Source organism: Lagopus muta, chromosome 1 (assembly GCF_023343835.1).
Source record: "Lagopus muta isolate bLagMut1 chromosome 1, bLagMut1 primary, whole genome shotgun sequence".
Classification (NCBI taxonomy): domain Eukaryota; kingdom Metazoa; phylum Chordata; class Aves; order Galliformes; family Phasianidae; genus Lagopus; species Lagopus muta.
Genome location: NC_064433.1, coordinates 175,665,115 through 175,689,670, shown reverse-complemented (window position 1 = coordinate 175,689,670; position 24,556 = coordinate 175,665,115). Strand labels below are relative to the sequence as shown.

The following is a 24,556-nucleotide window of genomic DNA, read 5'->3' as shown; positions in this document are numbered from 1 at the left end:
ACATCTTCTACTCCTAAATGATAAATTTTTATAATCTTACATATTGAAAACATAATTAAACACTGCTCCTTAAGTTTTGAAGTAGACCTGTAATACTTAAGCATTATTTTTCTCATAATCTAGGCAAAACGTCATCTATTACTATCATATATGCAAGCTAGGGTCACATTCAAATATAATAGTACATGGGCTAAATTTACTTACTATTCTCTTCTTGTTGCTGTACAGCACGGATTTCTGCACGAAATGCTATGCTATTTCTAGTCTAGTGACCAAAAAAACCTAGAAATGAACGTGAACTCAAATAAATAAAAGTGAAGTGAGAAGAAACTTTCTATTGGCCACGTACGACTTGTGAATGATTGTAGGCATATGGCGTAGACTAATGGTTTGTTGGTCTAATAATCCAGGAAACCTAACCCACATTTCTGTGGCAGTTTCAGATTGTTTCCCTTTATTTATTTATTTAATCATTTGCTCATTAGAGCTTCTTAAATTAATTAAGCAAAGCTTTATAGGCTTCCTTTTCCTGAGGTAGGTATGATGTGATTTGGTTATGCTGTTTGAAATGCCTTGCATAACAGTCTGCCTACCTGATCTTAAATGATCATTAACACATTTTAAGAAGTTAATTTCTGTTGGTGAGGAGTAGAAACAAAGCCTATGTTTGCCTCCACTTCATTGCAGAGCCCATTTTGCTCCACGTTACACCATGTGATCAGCTGTGTGAAGGAACGTGCGTGTGATCAGCTGCATGCTGACTGATAAGTGGCATGTTTGGAGAAAATTATTTTCGGTTGACCCCATGCTAAGCTGGTGTCTGGCAAACAAGCAAGATATGTTAGGGGTCAACATGAGATGTTAGGAGGTACTGGGTCTACAGATGTTGAAGTTCTCTTATCTGGACTGGTAGCAGTCTCTGAATTTTAAGAATTAAGGCTACAGAAACTTCATGCATCTTCTTAAAAAAGACAACATTTTATTACAGAAACATCATAATCCTGTTAACTAATTCTATTGTGTGCTTATTTATTAACATTGAAGACATATTTGTATGTGTTTGTGTCAGGTTACTTAGCTTCCTTGAATATCAGAAGCATTTTAACACAATCAATAGATAGCTAAGCTAGAAGATGTATGCTTGATCTAAATTTAAACAACAAACAGTGAAATGCTATTTTTTTTCTCTCTCTCTTTTTTTTTTTTTTTTTGTGGGGAGTGAAGATTTAGTTGTAAGAAATGGAACCTAAAGGATTTCAAGGAGAAGACAAATTGAAGATGCTTATAATCTTACTAGCATATTTGGTGAGTATGTAAGTCAGCTTTATTCCAAGATGAATGTTGAAATAAATGATTATGTCAGACACAGGAGTGGTGTCTTCTGTGTGCAACCACTAAGTCTGGAAGACACAAACCTATTTAAATAACTATGAAATATTTTTTTCAATTTTAATGTGAGCTTGGTCATCTACTTTGTGTCATTTCTTGGTACTGCTATTTCAATGTCAATCTCTTAGTACACTATGCTGTGTGGGTATATAGTTCAGGAGTTTGAAGTGTCCATTTTATCCATATAATGTTAGCATGGCATGCAATTACATTCATTTGTAGGCATACCTGAACTGACCTGCAGAGCCAAGCTCTGAAACTAAGGGTAATGAATGCTTCATTGCTATCAGAACAGTTTTGACCTTTCTGAAAGGACTAATACATAAAGTAAGAATTTGGAAGCAATTGTGTAGAGCACTTTCTGTGATAGAAGTCTGTAGACATTGAATTTGAAGTTCTCTTGAGAGCACTCATGTTTGATAATGTTTCTGGCTAGGATTCAGTTAACTATACTGAGCCTTTGCATAGCTGATGGTAGTGCTTATGGTATTCCTCATAATGCAGACAATCATTTTTAAAGATAAAAATGTGATTTCTCTTAGAGCTTGTATAAATTACATATAAATCAGAAATAAAGTTAAAGTTTTTTTCTTTCTTTTTTTTTTTTCATAGCTAAGTAGGGTAATTTGTGAGACTGGAGACTGCAGAGAACAAGAATTTAGAGACCATACTGGGAACTGTATTCTCTGCAAACAGTGTGGACCAGGAATGGAACTCTCAAAGGTAAGCATACCAGGCTTTCTTGAATTTGTTCCAATAAATGCATCTTCATGTGTCTAACGTAATGGACGTATCTATGATATGAGGTTTTTTCTGATGTTTTGACTTCTGAAACATCTTTTGGTTTTTCAAGTAACGTGTTGTGATGCTCGTGATGTGAAATCTTCTGCGAAGAAAATGATAATAAAGTAATAAAACAATAGATTTGTTTCTAGATTTTATAGAGATAATTCCACCTAGATAATCTTTATGTATCTTCCTTACAGTGACTTGTCGGAACAGAATAGTTTATAATAACAAATAAAAGCCTAAGTACATAAATACTAAATAGGATTCAAGTGAGATCTGAGATGGTTTTCTAGACCAGCTGGGTGATAGGTCAGCAGTGTTTTCACTAGCTCTATGGTTGCAACAGGTAGGTGGGTTGGGCAGCTGGTTTCAAATAAGGCAAAGTGCCTTTATTTTACACTTTATTAATGCTATAAATCAAGTCTGTATCATCTGTGTAAAATAACAAAGACTGAGGCTGGAAAAATATATGTAATATGTAGAAAGCATGTAAAAATTTCTTGTTATTACTGTAAGTAAAACAAAAAGGAAGATTATTATGGTGAGTTTGATTTTAATTATTTTTTCTTTTAAAACACAACTGCATCTCTTCCAAAAGAAAATCCATGTGGAAGTTTTGAAGTTGGCATTTTTTTAGGAGTTCAGAAGTGGATCAATGGAAATGAATGATGATGTAGTTTACAGACTGGGATTCAATGCATCTATGGATTTTGCTCAAGTTTTTTCCAAGCTAATATTTAAGTATTAATGCGAGTGATAAGGGGGATTTTAATTGTTTTCAGTGCAGAGAAAGGACATGTTGTGAATGAGTAAGGATAGCTAATGATAATGCAGTTGAAACAAGAAATGGGAGAGATCAGAACCAAGCTAATCATGAGTCTTGGAGGGATTTGAACTTATACTGTGAAGTATAAGCAGACTTCTCAGCCTTATGTGTGACACTTGCACCAGTGTCCAGTAACTATCTTGCCAGTTAGTGTGAAACTGTGAGTGTAAAAAGGATGATAAAAGTAGAATTTAGGGTGTTATTTAAGAGCTGTGAAATTTAATTCTCAGAGTAACTTTTGTAAGCAACTACGTTATGTAGATGTGAAGGTTTTTTAACTTGAAACTTTACTAAATCTATCTTTAAACAACAGAAAAAAAAAAAGCGTTCAGCTTGTTTTCTTTATGTTTCTTCCAATGTTCAACTCTGAAAGCATTCACAAGTAACATTTTGCAGTTCAAGGGTGAAGAGATTTACTTGAAGAAATTCTAATGCTTATCAATCAGCAAAAGGTGATTGCCTTACAAAGCACTGAAATGTCCTCACCATCCCTCCGCATCTTGTTGCTAGCATTCAATGAAGTATTTACTTTAGTACTTCAGTAAGGATTGCTTTCTATGTTACCCAGTGTTAGAATCATAGCAACACAGAATCACAGAATGGCCTGGGTTGAAAAGGACCACAATGATCATTAAGTTCCAACCCCCTGCTATGTGCAGGGTCACCAACCACCAGACCAGGCTGCCCAGAGCCACATCCAGCCTGGCATTGAATGCCTGCAGGGATGGGGCATCCACAACCTCCTTGGGCAACCTGTTCCAGTTAGCTAGAGTTTGTCTTATTAGTACATGAACAGTATTATTTAATTGAAGGTGATTAATAGTATAAATGTGATTTTTTGGGGATGTTTGCTAGATTATTTATTTATTTGACTGGACTTAAGCTTGAGGTATGAAAGAATGGGGAAGAAGGGGTGTAATATAGAGATGCATTCATGATTATGACACTGTAACAGCAGTCCAAGTGAAGCAGATGTTGTAGTTCTAGCATACATTGCTGTGTCATGCTTACCATGTCAAGTTAAAAATGGCTGTAGAAACTCATACCTTCACTAATTACTTATGCTTTAGCATTTATTTATTAAATTGAAAGTAAACTAAAATAGGTAGGTTACAGTTTGCAGTAGTATGTGCTATTTGTGTTACATCTTTAACTTTTTCTTCAGTCTGACAGTTCTCATTCTTAATACTAATTTCTCTAAAAATATGAATGCTTAATTGGATTTCAGTGTTCAGGCAATTACTTTCCCCAGACATTAATAGGCTCCCACATACCGTTTTAGATCCCAGCGCATCAGAACTGAAATCACTGAGTAGGTTTTGCTCAAACCTGAATGTGAGTGAAAACATAACTTCCCTTAGAAACAGATGTACAACTTCCTGTGAATCTTAGTGGAGGATGGAATGCTATGATTGTTACTGAAATGTAGTTGAAAAGTAGCCTTACTGAACTACAAGTTGAATGAACTAAGTATTTGAAGTCAAAGGTCAGAATACAATGGGAAACTGGATTTAATGATATACTTGAAGTAATTTGCAGCACATGACAGAGGCAGTGTTTACTTATTTAGTAATTATGCTGTACTTTAATAAGTTTCTAGGTAATTATCAGAAATGTTTGCTATTCTCCTTTCCAATATTGGCTGGATCTGAACTTTTAAATGACATGGAGCTGCATGAGCGGAAGATCTGGCTGGGGCTTAGGAAAAGGTTTTTCATCAGAGAATGACTGGGTACTGAAATAAGCTTGAGCTGAATGGAGCTCAAGAAGCATTTGGACAACACTCTCAGACACAGGATTCAAATGTTGGATCACCCAACTGAGCTGAACCCAGAGATTCTTGTGGGTCCCTTCCAACCCAGGGTGTTCTATGATTCTGAGTCATGCTGCAGCTATTCTTTTCTGCTTTTATTATTTTGTTTTAATGAGACTCTCTTTTTCAGAAATGTTTGTTAAAGTAATTATTTCTTTAAAATAAAATAAAAAAAATAGTACCCTTCAAGATTTTTTTTTTTTTCTTGCTCCCTACTAACCATTAGAACTGCTGTAACAGCAGCTCTTTGAATGCTTCATTGGCACAGGATGCCCAGAAAAGCTGTGGATTCCCCCATCCCTGGAGGTGTTCAAGGCCAGGTTGGATAGGGCCCTGAGCAACCTGATGTAGTGGGAGGTAACCCTACCCATGGTGGGGGAGTTTGAAACGGGGTGGGCTGGAAGTTCCTTTCCAGCCCAAAATTATTCTATAGTGCTGTGATTATCTTACAACTGGAATCCATTGTTCACTTTTGTTCACTGTATTTTTATAGAGCACTTATAACATGTTACAGTAATAAGTAAGCCACAATTGTTTTTCTACCAATTATTTCAGGCTAACATGGAAAGGAATGAAATCATCAGCTCTTATTTTCCTTCTCTTTGTTTACTAGCATTTGCCCATTTAAAAAAAAAAAAAAACAAACCTGTGTTCTTCACTTTAATAATTACCTCTAGGGACAAAATTTTGTGAAGGCTTAGAACTACTGAAACGTCTTTGATGTTATTTCTGAGTGCCTTTTCAAGACTGCTTTCTTCTGGGGAGGGAGACAAAAATTATCTTGATTCAGAAAAGGAACTGTTTGCTTCCTACACTACTTCAGTTCTCATTTGTATCGTGAAAAATAAAGCATCATCAAGTTAAGCAACTAGTTTAGTATCTTTCATTCTTTAAGTGAACTCAAATTGACATAGCCTTTTTTTATCCTATCATACCAGTATAGATCAAACCTTACACACAACTCAAATTCAAGTAAATCTCATTTAGCATAGGAAAAATAAATGGAGATAGTTTGGTTTACACTGAGACACAACCATTTCTTGAAAATGTGCCCATTCAGAAGTGAGAAGCTTAATTCTTTCCAGTCTTCACACCATAATTTGTTTACACATTTCCCACAACTCTCTGTAGCTCCAATGCATTTACTTTCTTTTTTTACCTCTACGTGAAAAGTAATCCATATCTCAGCTCTGTAAAGCTTGTTTCACAATTCAGAATTTTAACTGTGAATCTAGAAGCCATCCAGAGGGACCTGGACAGGCTGGAGAAGTGGGCTCATGTGAACCTAATGAGGTTCAATAAGGCCAAGTGCAAAGGGTTGCACTTGGGCTGGGGCAATCCCAGGTATCAATAAAGACTGGGTGAAGAGCCCCTTGGGAGCAGCCCTATGGAGAAGGACTTGGGGGACCCTGCTGGAGAAGAAGCTGGATGTGAGCCAGCAGTGTGTGCTTGCAGCCTGGAAGGCCAACTGTGTTTTGAGCTGCCCTAAAAAAGAGTGGCCAGCAGGAGAGGGAGGTGATTGTCCCCCTCTACTCAGCTCTTGTGAGGCCCCATCTGCAGTGCTGCATCCAGGCCTGGGGCCCCCAGTGCAGGAAGGACATGGAGCTCTTTGAGGGGGTCCAGAGGAGGGCACTGAGATGATGAGAGGGCTGGAGCACCTCTCCTGTGAGGAAAGGCTGAGGGAACTGGGCTTGTTTAGCTTGGAGAAGAGAAGGCTCTGGGGAGACCTCATTGTGGCCTTCCAGTATTTGAAGGGAGCATACAAACAGGAGAGGGAGAGCTGTTTATGAGAATGGGTATTGATAGGATAAGGGGGAATGGTTTTAAACTGAGACAGGGGAGGTTTAGGTTAGATACCAGGAGGAAGCTTTTCACACAGAGTGTGGTGAGGCACTGGAACTGGTTGCCCAAGGAGGTTGTGGATGCCCCATCCCTGGAGGCATTCAAGGCCAGGCTGGATGTGGCTCTGGGCAGCCTGGTCTGGTAGTTGGTGACCTTGCATATAGCAGGGGGTGTGAAACTGGATGATTATTGTGATCCTTTTCAACTCAGGTCATTCTATGATTCAATGATTTTTTCAACAGATCACACCTGAGGTTGTAGTTCAGAAACATTGAGCTGACAATAGTGTTTTGTTCTTATAGTGCACTGCCCGAGCGTACAGTTGTGCCAGGACAGTAAATCTTTAGGATGTACTGGTAAACAGATTGCTGAACTGATCACAGTCTATCTCATGATCAGATCTACAGTTTAACCTCATGCTCCATTGTATCAGTGGTTAAGGGCAGCGTACTACAAGGAAGAAAAAGCACAGATGAAAGGGAGAGAATGCTTTAAGCCATTTATGTCACCAAATACATGATGATAAATGCCATCGCTAGCAGACTGTTGACTTTGCGGGCAGAGGCACCTTGAGTGCTGCTGATATAGGGCTATTCTTTGCATCATAGGTTACCTCCTTGTGCTAGGTATTTGATGAAGGAAAGAGGGGCTTGCATCATAGCTCAGAACAGGAATTATGAATTAATCAGAAAGGTGCTGTTTACATCTGCTTGTGAATTTGTCCTTACAAAGAAAATGAGGTGGTGTTGCATCTGATGTTATCCTGGTGAAGTTACTGAGGGCAACTGTTGCTGTGCTCAGCTGTGACAGCATAACTTTTTAAAGCTAGAGGGCTGCTTCTGAAGAAGACTGCCATACTTCAGTGCAGTAGAGGCTAACGTGTTCCAGGTCAGTCTCTTGGACGCTGGAGCAGATGCATTTAGGCATGTAAAATCTTACTCACCAAACGTGAAACTTTTCTGACACTAACTTTGCCACAGGAGCTGAATCTCACATTTGCAGTGCACTGTTGCATCCTGTCCTGCTTCATGACTTCTAGTTGGCATCTGATTACTCAACTGTAGATGAGGCAGATCCCAGCCGTGATGTAATGCTGCAACCTGTTATGTGACCTGATTTTTTTATGTCTGAGGCTTTTTTTTTTTTTTTTTTTTTGAGAATATCCAAGTGTTCCATTAGTCATGATGGACCAAGTGGATCTTCTTAGTGTTGTACAATATAAGGACTTATTTAGGTTGAGGATAATCAACAGAACTAAAGGAAAAAACTGTAAAAAGTACTGTCAGATTATGATTTTCATGATGCCTGAAAGAATTTTTAAATGGAATTTGAAGTTATTTTAGTTGAAAGACTCTACTTCACTGTTCATTTACTTGCTGTGATGCACTCAACTTCTAGGGAAGAACCACACTACTTAATTCCATTACCCTTCATAGTCTGCTGCAATTTTGGCTTTTCTGTCTGAGTCAGTATATAGGTAGTATATACTGAAAGAAAAGGTTTAAAACTGCTAATACAATATTTTTAAGTGCCTGTTTTGTATGTATTTAATATGTTTTGGCTTCAAACTAAGTTATGGATTTATTGTCCTGTCTTGCTACAGATGCTTTGGTGGCATCTGGACAAAGTTTTTCTGGGGATCAATGTATTCAAGATGATGAGATGCCAAGTACTGTGACAGTGAAGGTTTTGTAATTATCCATAAAACGGAAGTGTATTTGAATTCTGAGGATATTTTCAATGAATTTTAATACAGTTTTCTAAATTAATATTTCTCTTTTCTTAGCTTGTACTGTGTATTATTTAAGATAAATTTTTCATTCCTGATAACTATTACCATTGATGGCAATGCTGTAAGGGGAAACGAAAAGAAAAAAATGGGCAAACTGTTCTTCACAGCCTGCTTTGCAAAACGAGAGACAAATACAGTGTGTGTTTACCTGCTTTTTTTTTTTTTTCTGATATGAAAACAGAAATAATAGTTTGAAATCCAACTAATGGATGTTATAAGCTTTTCCTCTTTCCTACAGTCCTGAGGTGAACTACCACAGGAAATGAGCACTTATTTCTGAGCATGGGTGGGAGAGTAGAAGGGATGAGGGGAGCTGAGGACTATATGGCTGAGTTCTCATCAGCCGTACGACTTGCCAGCTTTGTAAATACAGCACTAAGAAAACTGATGCACCTCAGTTTTGCACGTGTACCGATAGAAGATGAAAAGTCAGTTGTTTGTCTCTTTGTGGGGCTGATAAATCATAAAATCCAAATATTCAAAAGGTTTGAATCCATCACCTAAATGATATCCTTCAGTTTAAGGAATGCAATTAATTATGAGTACAGATTTCTTTGAAGTTCTGCCTGGATTACAAGCTTAAATATTTATTTGCACCTGCCAGGCAGTTAACTACCTCAAATATTATGCGAACATAAAAAGCACATACATAAACTTGTAGTTGTTATGGATCACATCTGCAGAATTCCTGGCAAAGACTTAGAAGTCATCTTTGAAAAGACTGGAGATGCTAAAATCCCTTGGGCAGAAGATTTCTTTATATTGCATCTGCTATTTTTACTGCTTAATAGTAAACCACTCCAGGTTAAAAAAGATCACTAGGATTTGTCCATATATCTAACTACAGCAAAGCAGATCTGTAAGATCTAGAAACATCTTACCAAAACCTGAATACTTTGGGTTAATGAGTTAAAAGTATTTAACTTCATTTCCTGGTGTTTGCTTGTTTTTAACTGGAAACTTCAAAGGTAGTCTGGAAAGGAAAACTTACAATCAAGCTAATTTAGGTTTTATATTTGAAAATTTTTAGGACTTGGGAGGGACTGTTTTGAAGTGATTTATCAAAGGATCCAAACGTATAAAGTTTGTCTGAGCTATATTGTATATTAGGTAACACTGCTATTTGGGTGTTCTAAACAGAAAGAATATAGAGTAGAAGGAATGTGGTAAAGAAAACGTTTATTTGGAGTTAGGAAAAGCAAAATGTTGTAACAGAAGTTAGTCTGGTTCTGGTCCTCTGTGGTAATTGTGCCTTTGTATGAAATCTTGCAATTGCGTAAATGAAATTGAATACACTGAGACGTTTTTAGACAACATACTGATGATTATAGCAGTTCTGTTTTGTTTTGACATTGATTCCTAGCAGAAGCCAATAGACCAAGAATTAAGTGGTAGAAAAACATTCTGTGGCTGAAATCAGTTAAAAAACAAAAGAGAAGTATTTGTATCTGCATTTGCATACTACCATTATTATGGGCAATATGTTGGAGGAGGAGCATGCTGTACGTTATATGAAACTAATATGTTTTCTTTGGTATTCACTGATTGTTCCTTAATATGAAAAATAATAGCAAATAATTGCATTTCTGCAAAAAAAAGAAGAAAAAGTTAAAACTTATTTCTAAGTTATCCCCTCTGTGTACTCTTTTGTTCTTGGATCTAGAGATGGAGGAAAGATATTTCATATCCATTTGTAGTTACTTTCTTAGAAGTGTTCATTTTGTGTGTACTTGACTGCTTATTCTCCAGATGGCAGTATTTTTAATATAAAGAAAATTAGAAAATTCTTAGAGCGTCCAGTAAAATGCATCCTTAGAGGTTATTTCTTTCTGATACTTTACCATATCATCACAAATCTAAGGCACTAAAAGCATATATTAGCTAAGTCCATCACAGATCAAGTTTCATGAATGTTCTCAAAATAAAGCCATGGAGAATCCTGTGTGCATTTGTGAGGCTCAAAGCCATTTACAGCAGCAGGCTTGCTTAGATGACTGTCTGGGAAAAGTGATTTGCATGCATGGAACACAGAGCTTTGTGGAGGAAAGTGGTGGAAACTTTACCTGAAGTTGCTCCAGTTGAAGAACTCTTGAAGTTTTCCTGTTGGGAATTTGCTCTATACTTCCATTAAGACTGCACACTGGAGAAAGAGATCCTCATGCTGTCTTTCCCATCTATTTCTGTCCCCATAAGTCCTTTCCAACAATTTGTTGCATCCTTTTTGCTTTAGTGTTGTGCCACTAATGCATTTAGTCAAGTTACTGCACCAATTAATAGTAATTAAAGCAACAACTCCTAGTGACTTGATATAGCTCTTATAAAAAAAAAAAAAAAAAAAAAAAAGACAGAAAAATGAAATAGATTGATAGTTCTATATAATTAGTTTGTAGAACTCAATCCCCAAAGTATTATGGATAGTTTGGTAAATTGTTTCTCTTTGCTGCCAATCAGTTGTATTATGTGTCTTTTTCCAAATGAATGGAGAGAATCTCTTGAAATGGGTGAATCACCAGCCATAACAGTATTCCCTGTATAGTCAAATATTATGCATCCCTCTGATTCCCAGAGCTATTAATTTTATCTGACGGGCTAAGTACTGTTAGAACTGGAGTGGGTTGAGTTTCTGAAATTCTTAATGGCTAAGCAACGTTTTGTGTGTAGCCAGTGGTCATTAACCAGCTCTGTTTTATTTGGTAACAGAATTTCTAAGCCTTTGAAGATCAGTACACTCTATTCAGCAATTAACTTTGTTCACCTTAACTGTGAACCTTAATATCAAAGTGCTTCTCTGCTGCATTTGTAACTGAGTAAGTGCCTTTATACTTCACTTGTCCCAGTTCCTGCACTTTCACATGACTGACCTAATTAAAAAACAGACAGCTCAATAATTCTACCATAAGCTAGTAATAATGAAACTGTGGGAGTCCTTGAAGCCCTTTATCATTTAAATACACAGTGGTTTCTGGAATAAAGTGGTTGACTAAGTATTACTTATAGAAGTAAGGGAGATTATTAGCAGTGGAAGACACATTTGAACTTGCTGAATGGATTCCTTTTGTCTCTGGAAAGACTACTCTCAGTAATAATTATACCAGGTCTTCATTTTATCCCAGCATTCTCTTCTTGTTCATGCTTTCAGTGACTGAATAGCTTACTGTTGCTTGTTAATCCCTACAGGAATGCGGCTTTGGATATGGGGAGGATGCACAGTGCATGACTTGCAGGCCAAACAGATTCAAGGAAGACTGGGGCTTTCAGAAGTGCAAGCCTTGTCTGGATTGTGCACTAGTTAACCGTTTTCAGAAGGCCAACTGTTCTGCCACCAGCAATGCACTATGTGGAGACTGTTTACCAGGGTAAGGCCATTTCTGAAGATGAGACTTGAACAAATTCAAAGCTTATTTGCATTAACATTGATTGATGATATTTTCCAGATGAATGATTGGGTAGATCCTTTACATAACTATGAAGGACGTGTTCTAATCTTGGCTTTGCCAATAACTTTTTATATCATCCAAGCAACTAATTTCAGAATTTCTGTCTTAATTTTCAACTGTCAAAATAGTCTGACAAACACCTACTTGATTTATTAGAGAACTGCCTGTGCGATGCCTGAGTGAAATCCAAATGTTGTTACTTGCGAGTTCCTTCATTGTTTCAGAATACTTACTTTGTTATAACATTGATATTTACCTTCTTGAAGGACTGAACACATTATTTTTGGCTTTTTTCTCCTTTCCTTGGGTCAATGTGTAAAAGTTCTCATACATGTATGTTTTCAGGACTAGAGTAGTGATTTTGGTTCACGCTCCTGAATTTCTCTTACTTTTTTGGTAAATTCATAGAGTATGGTCCTGTCTGAAAAATCACAAGTGTATCTAAGGGAAATATTCTGGGGCAAATTGTAAGTGTGGAGACTTAATCAAATAGCTATGGTATAAGTCAGGAGCTGTGCTTTGTTTGTTTGATCTTTGTTGCTAATCTTCTCCTTTTATAGAACTTAGTTGCAAGGTCTCTAAAAGATTTTTCTTTTCTTTGTGGCCAAGTTCCACTATTATCAATATTTTCTGTGAATTTGTTAAAAGATATTTCATGCCTTTTTGAACTATCAGTTGGTAGTTTAACTGGTAGGTGTAGGTTATGAGAACTGATTTGTAATTGTAGCAGGTTTTATAATTTCAGGATATGTATTTCAGATATATAGATGTAGATACGCGTTGCAATTTAATTTTTATATTTACTTATTTTCAAAGCAGCTAACAATTACCTGAATGCTGTTGAAGCTCCTTGTATTATTCCTCTCAAGACAGAAGTGAGGCCTTTTCATTTAAAAAGCAATTAATAAAGCTTTGGTAACTAGTATTAGTTTAAGTCACAGTTCTAGATTAAATATTACTGACAATGGCATCTGAAAAGTCCTAAAGCCAAATGACTGGTTACATTCTTATTGCATGTTATTACATATGTACTGTAGGACTTATTTTGCTGTGAAACAGTAGACAATTTTCTTGTGTAAATAATATAAGCTGTATTTTTGTAAGATGGAAAAGGAAGGAAAAAAGAAGCCTGAGTAAAACATGATTTAGGAGTGAACCTTACTTGAGCTTGCTTGTAAGTATTCTGCTCTAGATCCATGTGTTTGGGTACATGTTGAGATGGCAGCTGTTAACACAATGTGCTTTTGCTGACAGTAAGGTTGGAAACATGAGTAGAGGAATCACTGAGTTTCTAGTCTGGACCGTGTGAGGAGTAGAGCTATAGAACGTGACACCACTTATATACCCTACCCATCACTTAGATGTGGCCTAAGAAAATGGATGTACATATAATCTACAGCTGGTCAAACTAAAGGTTTAGCTATTATCTCTCATAAAATATGATGGTATCTGTTTTGCACTGGTTTCCAAAGCATCATTTTCTATTTTTCAGCTTCAAAATGATTCAGTAGCTGTGTCAGCTACAAACAGATGTTAACAGATTTCATTCCGAGTGAATGAATTGGTACCTCCAGTCCTGGAGCCTATAAATCTGTTTCTATTCATGTTGTTAGTGTGAAAGTTCTTGAGCAATTGGAAAGCTGTTTGTTTTAGCTGATATAGTTTTCATATTTTAAAGGAATATTTATGTTAGTAGTTAAACAAAAGTAAAGTTAGTACTTTTTTCTTAATGTGCCTCAACAGAAAACATTTTGCTAGGTTAATACTATGGTTGAAAAAAAGCCAGAACTACTTGATTAGGAAGGTATTTTAGATAAGTCCTTTGTACGAGAGCATGACATCATTCAAATGTCTGAGAAAGATTTTGTCACTATGAATTATTCTTCTATTTTCTAGTTTTTATAGGAAGACCAAGCTTGGAGGCTTTCAAGACATGGAGTGTGTTCCCTGTGGTGATCCTCCTCCTCCCTATGAGCCCCACTGTAAGTGTTCCTCCCCTCCTGTTGGGGTAAAATTAACTTTTTGTTTTAGAATGTTTAAGCTGAAAGTCTGGCAAAAAAATGTTGATGATGTAGCGAAGAATTCTTTGCATGATTATTCTTATACTTATTTTTCTTTTTTTTGTTAGTAAATTGTTTTGTGAATACTTTTGGACAGGCCCAGCACTGTTATTACAAAGCTATATGACCAAACACTGGAGGATAAACAATCCTCTGTCCTACTACATGATTGATTCCAGTTCTAATTAGTGAATAAAAGTTTGTGATATGCAGAAAGGGTTATTTGATGATATCTTTAAAATAAGTTCTAAGGTTATAGCAAGGGAGAATGGTATACATAAATTAGTAGTGTTATATGCATTAAGAAGGAAACAGGTACGCAGTTTCTCTCTTCATTTTTGGCCAGTGAGAGGATATGAATCTTTTTGAAATGAGAGAGTCACCTCATTTTGTAACAGCAGCTTTTTAACACTTTTTTCTAAGATAATTGATAGTCTATATCCCATTGAGCTCTTAATTCAATAAAAGGAGTGGATTTTTCTCATAGCATTTATTATTGTATACTTTATAATATGAGAAATAAAACTACTTCAGCAAAATGTTGTGGAAAACGTTGGGTTTACTTGTGTCACTTTCTGTAAATGTTATGTTTTGGGAGCTTTCCCCTTTTCCAAACAGAAGCAATTCTTTATAGAAAGCATGAGTTGTCAAGTTTCTGAAATGCACCATGTTGTACATGTTTAAATACAAAACAACTACTACAATCTTAATAAACTGAAATCCTACCAGGAAGTGAAATTACAGTATTTCACTGTGGTTCTCAGAGACTTTAACTCAGGTCTCTGAAATAAGATATTTCAGTTTAAGGAAGTGTATCTTCTGTCCTCAAAGCAGCCTATGAAGTTATGTCTAAAGTGGTCAGAATGAATTTAAACCTATTTATGAGAATTTTACTGAACATCACAGGGGGGAAATATCTGTTTTAAGCCTAAATAGAAAGTGTGTTTCTACAAGAAAGTATAAATAACAGTGTGTGAAAGTCAGTTTTTGAAACCTAATGCTGAAAATGCTTGCAGTTTATTTCACTCATTAATACATTTTGATAGCTTAAAATTTAAGTTTGCATTAATTGAAGTTAAATGGAGACAAACGATGAGGTGTATGGGGCAGGTGCTCAATTACAGCAGGCTAAGTTCTAATTCTCTACTTTTCTTATCTTTTCTTTCCACTATGAAACAGAAAGACAAATATTAGTGCAGCAAACTCTTATATTGCAGATGAAAAGGAAAAGTTTAAATGTCTTGTTTCAATGAATTAATTGTCCACTGAGGTGTGTGGTGAATTTTTTATTTGCTTAAGAATGTTACCAAAAGGACACAAAGGCTCACAGCCCCCTGCCTGGACTAAAGGTTCCTGTTTAAGCTGAGACATGGATGAAGTCCTTTCAGCACTACTGGCTGTTGATTATTACCCAGTTAGCTATAAATCTAAATGCTTGCTTTTATCTTCTTTCTTTCTGTAGACATTTTTAAACAGATCTGGTTTAAATATTTACTCAGGAAAAAATGAGTTTGTGAATTGCTAAAGGTGATGTTGAAAGGATTCTATAATGAACAAGTAAAGAGAGTATTAGAGGCCAGGAGAACTGCTATCACCTTTGTTTAAACTTAAAAGGGGAGACAATAACTTGTGTGTCTTAGGATGCCAGAAATTTAAATGCACCATTATGTAGTTATATTCTGCTTAGTTCAGGTAAATAAACTGAAAATACCAGTACTATGTATAGGGAAAGCATTTAAACATTAGAAATGAAAGCATGTTTTTTAAATGACTGCTTATGTTCACTTTCTAAACTGAAGTTGTCGCTTTCAGCTGTAGATACTAATTTTCCACTGAATGACAGATAAGAAATAATATGAACTAGGAACTAGGCAATCCCAGTCAATCACAGGTATAATTTCTGAAATGTAAGATAGCATAGCTTGTCCCAAACTGGACTGCTCAGCAAAGAGTGATGCCCAGGTTTGATGATGGATTATTTTTTTTCTCAGCAACAATTCAGGCTTGTAGAATTCTCCCTTCTGACTGTCTAGACTGGTGTTGTGCTACATCACTGACTACTCTGAAACTGTTCATGAAACTATTCAGTTAGCTGGATTGTGGATCCCTCCATGGTGTTAGAAACAACTACTTAATTAAGGTTATTTTTTAATCTGATGAGTTTGTTAATACCAAAGCATTTGTGCTGGCACAACTGAAGGAAAAATGTTCAAAAGGCTGGGGTAAGAAGCAGAAGATTTCTCAAAGATCTCACTGCTTTCTTTGAGCAAGTACTGTGTTTTATGCTAGGCTGTATTAGCAAATAAGCAAAAAATGTAACAAACCATACTCTGTTGTCTTTTGGCCACATGATGGTGGCAGATAAAATAATTGTATTGCTTCAGTTTTGATCAGCTTGGCTCTGTCAGCTATTCCTACAAGTGTATCATTCAATTCAAAATACAGAACTGCATCTGAATATCACCTGACTTCTCTAGCCTCTGAATAAGGCTTCTACTGAGTAGAAGAACCTGTAAACATTTTTTAAACTGTTTGCAAAATCTGGTTCCTACTGCTTTCATGCTACTGTTCCTTTCTGGACCAATCTACAATCAGTGATTGTACTCCTACTCTGTGCAAATACATTATAGATTTTGGTTGTACAAACAAACTGGAATAACTCACAAGATGAAGTTAAAATTCAGACACTAAGAGTGATTTATAGCAGAGCCAGCATCACATTAGCACCCCTTATACTCTAATGTTAAAACAACAACAACAAAGCATAGTATGTTCTACCCAAGTCAGATTTATGTCATGATTTTGTCTGCTTTCTTCTTCATGGCATAAAACAAGCAGCATTGGGAAGATTAGAGAGCAGGGATACTATTCCATGTAGCTTGGGAAACTAGTCTCTACGTATTACAGGAAGTAAATGCATCATTTGCATCAATGAGGCAGTAATGTTTTGTTGAATAAATCACAGCAGGGAAATATCTACAGTTTGATGGTAACATCATGTGCATTTGAAACAACCCGACAAACAGATGTAAATGTGTTTATATCATGAGCTACATTTTATGTTCATTTCAATGACAGCTTATTTAAGTATAACAGCGATTTCATAGTATTGTATAATGGCTTATGTTGGAAGGCATCTTAAAGGTCATCTGTAAGCACAGCTCCAAAAGTACTGTCCCCTTCTGCTCACTAATTTCAGAGGCGGATGTTGGTGGTATGGCAGTAGAGGCAGAACCTTCCCACCAGTATTTCTTTACGTGTTGCTGCTGTGTGACAGATGGCAGCAGAAGGGGCAGTCTGACAGGATGGTGTCTGATATGGAAGTGCGTATGAAGCAAAGGTGTGGAATTTAATTCCTCCACGTGGAATAAATTGCACCCATGGACATTCATTGATGCTTGCAGAGTATTTATGGAGATCAAGCAGTGAATGTGAGCACAGTGAGGTGGTGGGTGGTGCTTTTCAGCTGTAGTGACAGCGATGTGAAAGCCACTTTCCATAGGGCCAGGCAGATTTTTATGAGCAAGGCATGCAGGCTCATCTTCGTTGCTGGCAAAAATGCATAGCTAATGGTGGTGACCCTGTTGAAAAAAGTGTTTTGTGGCTCAGAATTTGCTCTGTCAAATAGTGTTATTTTGCTATTTGTATCTGTTGTAGTTTCCATGAAAATAAATAGTTGCCTCGTAGCAGTTTACACAGCTACAATTCTCCTTCTGTGGGCAGGTTTACAACCACAATATCAAGCTGCCCAGAGCCCCATCCAACCTGGCCTTGAGTGCCTCCAGGGATGAGGTGTCTCTGGGTAAGGATTTCTTCCTAACATCTCATCTAAATTTCTCCTCTTTTAGTTTAAAGCCGTACCTCCTTGTCCTATCACTATCTAACCCATGTAAAAAGTCAGTCTCCCTCCTACTTATAGGCTCTCCTCAAGTACTTCAGGCTTCAATAAAGTCTCCTCTTTTTTTATGAGAAATGCTCCAGCACTCTGTGTTTGTGGCTCTCTTCTTGACCCACTCCAACAGATCTGCATCTTTCTTGTGCTGGAGGCCTCAGACCTGGATGCAGATGAAGCCTTGCAAAGATGGAGCAGAAGGGGACAGTCACCTCCCACACCCCCTTCACTGAGGCAAAGAACATGGGGAAGGCTGAGGTAATCAACACGTCTGTTGAAGCCAGTTCTCCCTTCTTATTTCAGAGGGGATACACTCTTTTGGCCGTCTCTTTTCCCAGGCCACTCATCCCTGTTTCCACTGCCTGTATTTTCCTTCTTATCGTTCAGTTTGACCAGAAGGTCCTTGTTCAGTCATACTGGTTTTCTGCCTCCTCTGCTTTTCTTTTCTGCCTCCTCTCTTTTCTTATGCTAGGGAATGGAGAGCCCTTGTTCTATCAGAAAGGCATCCTTAAATTGCTGCCAGCTCTTTTCCATTCCTGTGTCCCTATGGACAGTTTCTCAGGGGTGCTCATCCAATAATTCCTTAAATAGCCAGAAGTTCACTGTCCTGAAGTTCAGGGTCCTTACTCTTCTGCTGCCAGGCATACGTTCCTCAAGGTTGTGTTCTTAACCAGGCCATAGTCATTACAGCCCAGACTGCCTCCAGTCTTCTTTAACGATCTCCCTGTGATGGTTTCTTTAATGATCCCTGTCTGGATGGTTGAAATCTCCTATCAGGGGATAAGAGATAGATAAGAGCCTGTGAGTGTGACCTCTTGTAGCTGAAGCAAGAAGATTTTGTTAAGAGGTTCCCATTGATCAGGTGGCTGTAATAGACCCCAACTACTAGATGTGCTTTATTGATCTGGTGCCTGATTTTAATCCACAAGGTCTCAACCTGAGGCTGTTTCTCAGAGGCAGCCCTTTGCAATCTATCTACTTCATCATATAGAGGGCAACTTCCCAGCCCCTCTTGCCCTGCCTTATCTCTTTTAAAAAGCTTCTAGACCTTGATTGTTGTATTCCAGTTGTATGGCTCATCCCACCTTGTTTCTCTGATAACAATTAGGTCACTGTTTTCTAATAGCACCACAGTTTCCATCTCCTGCTTATTTTTCATGCTGCATGCACCTCAGCTGGGCTATTGGCCATGTTGTCTTCCTTAAGGAGTCTTCCCAAATTTCTCTGGGACAAATCTGAGGTTTTCCCCTGATGTTTCCTAAAGTGACAGTGTTTGCTGGCTCTTCTCAGTCACTCAGAAATACATCCCATTCCCTCATCAAACCTTGTTTAAAGCTCTGGTGATAAGCCCATCCAGCTTGCTGCCCAGAACATTCCTGCCCCTCATGGTCAGTTGATCTGATGTCAGCATATCTGGTCTCTCAAAGGTACATCTGAGAGCATAATATCCAAAACACTGAGCATGACAGCATCCACACAACCATTCACTCAGTTGATCAATTCTCCTCCTCCTGCCTAGTTCTCAGTCTCCAGATGGGTTACTACCTGTGCTCCAGATCTCTTCCACATCTTCCCAAAATTCTACACTTGAAAACAACCAATTTTTACTTAGATAAGGAATAAAAGTAAAGATCATGGCTTGTTGAGACAAAATGCACGTAACAGATTATAATGAAAGCATCATAATGAAACGTGCTGTTTAAGGGCTAAAATCTGATAGTATTTCCTTCTTCCTGGTGGTAAATGCAGCTGATACAGGAAAAGTAAGATTTGCTATAATCTACTAATTTGGATTTGTAAACTTCCATATGAATTAATGGTTCTGTGTCAGAGTGGAGGCTGATCACAAGCAGCATCCCTCAGGGGTCAGTCTTGGGACCGGTGCTCTTCAACATCTTCATCAAGGACACAGACAATGGCATCAAGTGCACCCTCAGCAAGTTTGTGGATGCCACCAAGCTGAGCAGTGCAGTCGATACATTGGAAGGAAGGGAAGCCATTCAGAGGGATCTGGACAGGCTGGAGAAGTGGGCTCATGTGAACCTAATGAGGTTTAACAAGGCCAAGTACAAAGGGTTGCACTTGGGCTGGGGCAATCCCAGATATTTGTACAAACTGGGGGAAGAACTCCTTGAGTGCAGCCCTGCAGAGAAGGAGTGGGGGATCCTGGTGCAGAAGAAGCTGGATGTGAGCCAGCAGTGTGCGCTTGCAGCCCAGAAGGCCAACTGTGTTTTGGGCTGCCCTAAAAAAGAGTGGCCAGCAGGAGAGGGAGGTGATTGTCCCCCTCTACTCAGCTCTTATGAGGCCCCATCTGCAGTGCTGCATCCAGGCCTGGGTCCCCCAGTGCAGGAAGGATGTGGAGCAATTTGAGTGGGTCCAGAGGAGGGCACTGAGATGATGAGAGGGCTGGAGCACCCCTCCTGTGAGGAAAGGTTGAGGGAACTGGGCTTGTTTAGCTTGGAGAAGAGAAGGCTCTGGGGAGACCTCATTTTTGTGGCCTTCCAGTACTTGAAGGGAGCTTATAAACAGGAGAGGGAGCAGCTGCTTATGAGAATGGGTATTGACAGGACAAGGGGGAATGGTTTTAAACTGAGACAGGGGAGGTTCAGGTTAGATACCAGGAGGAAGTTTTTCTCATAGAGTGTGGTGAGGCACTGGAGCTGGTTGCCCAAGGAGGCTGTGGATGCCTCATCACTGGAGGCATTCAAGGCCAGGCTGGATGTGGCTCTGGGCAGCCTGGTCTGGTGGTTGGTGACCATGCCCAAGTCAGAGGGGGTTGAAACCAGATGATTATTGTGGTCCTTTTCAACCCAGGCCATTCTATGATTCTATGATTCTATGATTCTATAATTCTATGATTCTATGATTCTATGAATGTAATATGCATTTGGGATGTACAAGGACTGTACTTCAGTGCAGAGTAGCTTATGACAGAAAATGAAAAGTTAGAAATTACAGTCTTCAGGATGGTGATAGAATACTTGATAAAAAGTAATAGAGGTGGCTAGAAGTTTGCTGGCTATCTATGTGTATTAATTCTTTTACTACATGTGTGTCCATCTTATTTCAGTATTTTTCTTATTTGGTATTACACCATAGCATCTCATAATCTTTTCATCCGTGTTGGACACTGTGATAGAAAGCAGCTGGAACACTGCATAAACCTTTTACAAAAGAACTGACAGCTAATTTAAGTAAAGGTAATAGCATCACTAGCTTATAAACATCAGTACTGTTTTATTACAAAGCCATTAGCTTTCCATTATCTTATAATTCAATTGTACACTTAAAAAGAAAAAAAGTAATAAGTCTTTCTGATATTTTCCATATGTGACCTGATGGCAGAGCAACTTATCTTTAGCAAGTCTGAAAGAAATTTTACTAGGTGTTTCAGAAAGATGAGAATTGCTATTCATGTCCTGTAAAATTTTATCACAATGTTTCTTTCACTCATCATCAATCAAAACGAGTTGACCTAGAATGCCTAAATACTTCCATCTTCTTGGCATTGATAATTGCAGAGGTTCTGACCCACTGGGGAAAGATTCACACACATCTTAGCCAAACAGCTCTTTTTCCTATTTTGAAGTCAGTTTGCCTCCTGGGTTTTCCTCCTGAAACAAAAAGTTGCAAACAAAGAGGAGGCAGATTCTTCCTTTCTCTAGTAAAAGAGGCATTACTGCTAAAATCAGTTATAATAATTCTGAAACATTACTCAACAGAGAGGAAAATGCAGATTCATTGCACAGCTTTATTACTTTCCCAAACTCCCCTTGCCTGGATCAGGTAATGTTTTTTTTTTGTCCCTGTTCCCTTCCCTTCCCTTCCTTTTTTTTTTTTTTTTTTTGGTGTATACAATCCTAACCTGTTTTTTTAACTCATATTATTTACAACTTTATTTTTTGTGCCTGTGTCTATAGAAGCATTCTGTTATGTAGCTGTTTATCATTAAATAGGTATTACAGATAGTAGATATCTGGGCAGAAATAGAAGTTTCCCTCATTTCTGCCCACCATTTATCTTCATGCCAAATGTATATTTTTAACTGAATTCAATTCTTTATCCCAATTAAAGAAATACAATTCATAATCATAACATGGATGATCCTGAACACTTCCTGCAAGCACTGGATACAGGGGTGCCCACTGTGCACTTAAGGTCATGTTCCTGAGAACAGAAAATTTCTTTAATTACTTCTAATAGTTAACTATTTGGAGCATACTGAAACGTACTGATAGTGTTGCCAGTGGTCTATAGGAGTGACAACTGTTGTTTTTCTTGCCTGGCTGCTTAAAATATAATTTCAGATTTATAGAGTCAAGTATTATCACACACATCATATTTTAGAGATACCATTTCTCAAGAAACATAATGTTAGAATTATCTTCTTCAGTCTGTTGTTCTAATGTCGTTCTGGTCGTGCTTGACCAACCTGGTAGCCTTCTATGATGTTGTCTCTGGCTGAGTGGATAGGGGGAGAGCAGTGGATGTAGTCTACCTTGATTTCAGCAAGGCATTTGATACTGTCCCCCACGACATCCTTATAACAAAGCTGAGGAAGTGTGGGATAGATGAGTGGACAGTGAGGTGGGTTGAGAACTGGCTGACTGGCAGAGCACAGAGGGTCGTTGGTGGTGGTGCAGAGTCCGGTTGGAGGCCTGTAACCAGCGGTGTTCCTCAGGGGTCTGTGCTGGGTCCGGTCTTGTTCAACATCTTCATCAATGACCTTGATGAGGGGATAATGGCCACCCTCAGCAAGTTTGCTGATGATATGAAGTTGGGAGTGTGCTGCCATTCAGCGAGACCTGGACAGGCTGGAGAGCTGGGCAGAAAAAAACTGGATGAGGTTTAACAAAAGCAAGTGTAGAGTCTTGCATCTGGGGAGGAATAATTGCATGCACCAGTACAGGTTGGGGGATGACCTGCTGGAGGGGAGCTCTGCACAGAGGGACCTGGGTGTCCTGGTGGACGACAGGTTGGCCATGAGCCAGCAGTGTGCTCTTGTGGCCAAAAAGGCCAATGGCTTACTGGGGTGCATTAAAAGGAGCGTGGCCAGCAGGTCGAGGGAGGTGATCCTCCCCCTCTACTCTGCCCTGGTGAGGCCTCATCTGGAGTACTGCGTCCAGTTCTGGGCTCCCCAGTACAAAAAAGACAGGGATCTCTTGGAAAGAGTCCAGCGGAGGGCCACGAAGATGGTGAAGGGCCCAGAGCATCTCTCCTATGAAGAAAGGCTGAGTGAACTGGGTCTGTTCAGCCTTGAGAAAAGAAGACTGAGAGGGGACCTGATCCAGGTCTATAAATATCTAAGGTGTGGGGGGCAGAATGGCGAGGCCGGACTCTTTTCAGCAGTGAGTGGAGACAGGACAAGGGGAAATGGCTGGAAACTGCAGCATAGGAAGTTCCGCACAAACATGCGCAAGAACTTCTTTACAGTGAGGTGACGGAGCACTGGAACAGGCTGCCCAGGGAGGTGGTGGAGTCTCCTTCTCTGGAGACGTTCAAGACCTGCCTGGATGCCTACCTGTGCGACCTGGTGTGGGGAACCTGCTTTGGCAGGGGGGTTGGACTCGATGATCTCTGGAGGTCCCTTCCAACCCCTACAATTATGTGATTCTGTGATTCTGTGAATTGAGCACAACATACACAGTAGCATCATTTATTATACCTTTTAAAAACTCTTGACCCCAACGGCCAATATCTGTCCACCCTGATAGGGCAACAGAGGCCTCAGAGGAGTAATTTTCTGTTTTTATTCCAGTGGATGATCTAATAGTGAAGAGGGAGCTGTGTTATTGCCCTCACTGAGAAGGCTGTAACATAAGCTTCTGCCATATTCTTTATCAGCAGAAAATCTATTGAGAGGAAAGTAAAGTTTTTAAAAATAATAATTTCCAAGCATCTTGAAAAATACCTGTTTGTTATGGTTGTGGAAGGAAATGAGAACATGTGGACGACAAAGTTTGAAATCTTAAATAAGAAAGAAAAAGTCTATATACGATCTCTTATAGGTTATATTAGCAGTACCTACTTAGGAAGCTGTTAGCAACATAGTTATTAAATGATTTCCAGAATGAATGGATGTGATGTGAATGGCTTTCATTATACAAATGGAAATCATAGAATAAATTAGGAGTGGAATGTTGTTTTGCTGCACTGTTGATTCATAATCTCTGAAAATACAACTTATAAAATATGATCATAATTCAATAATGTTTTAAGTGGATTGTGTCAAGTTAAGTGGTATTAGACCAAGCCGGATTGCACTGAAACACACTGCCCTTCTAGTTACAGTGTAGGAATTTCACTAATCATCTGTAATCCAATTTTATCTACTACAGCATATATTAATGTACTTAAGAAAGTTTCAATGTGTTCTTTTTGAGAATACACACCTCATTTCTTACTATTTGGTGAAAAATATATAACTTGAGGTTAAAATCAGAAGTGGACATTTTTAAAACAATTACATTCTATTACTTTGTTAATTCACACCACAAGCTCATGTAAATGTTAACAAAAGCTTACATATGTGGTGCTCATCTGGCATTATATTTATATTGAATCAATATATGTTGACATATAGAGCAGAATCTGAGGTTTTCCTATCTTTGTTCTAACTCACAGATGGTAACTCTATCTGTTAATCCCAATGGAAGTTTCATTTTGAAATACAAAACTTCTTTTGAACTTGTGTGTCCCTCCCCACAGATGTCTGG

The 24,556-nt window shown here is 38.4% G+C and overlaps 1 protein-coding gene across 3 annotated transcripts in view; it reads left to right on the top strand.

The window, feature by feature from the left end:
- TNFRSF19 (TNF receptor superfamily member 19) overlaps nt 1–24,556 on the top strand; it is a 56,865-nt gene that overhangs the window by 10,926 nt on the left and 21,383 nt on the right. For 2 of the 3 annotated variants that reach the window (XM_048933696.1, XM_048933697.1), the window contains exons 2-5: nt 1,225–1,305; nt 2,002–2,112; nt 11,629–11,807; nt 13,785–13,870. In XM_048933696.1, coding sequence (XP_048789653.1) covers nt 1,240–1,305; nt 2,002–2,112; nt 11,629–11,807; nt 13,785–13,870 — 442 coding nt within the window. In that variant the 5' untranslated portion in view covers nt 1,225–1,239. Of the gene's footprint in view, nt 1–1,224; nt 1,306–2,001; nt 2,113–11,340; nt 11,547–11,628; nt 11,808–13,784; nt 13,871–24,556 lie in introns of those variants that run through there. The other variant, XM_048933698.1, reaches the window with a different exon arrangement.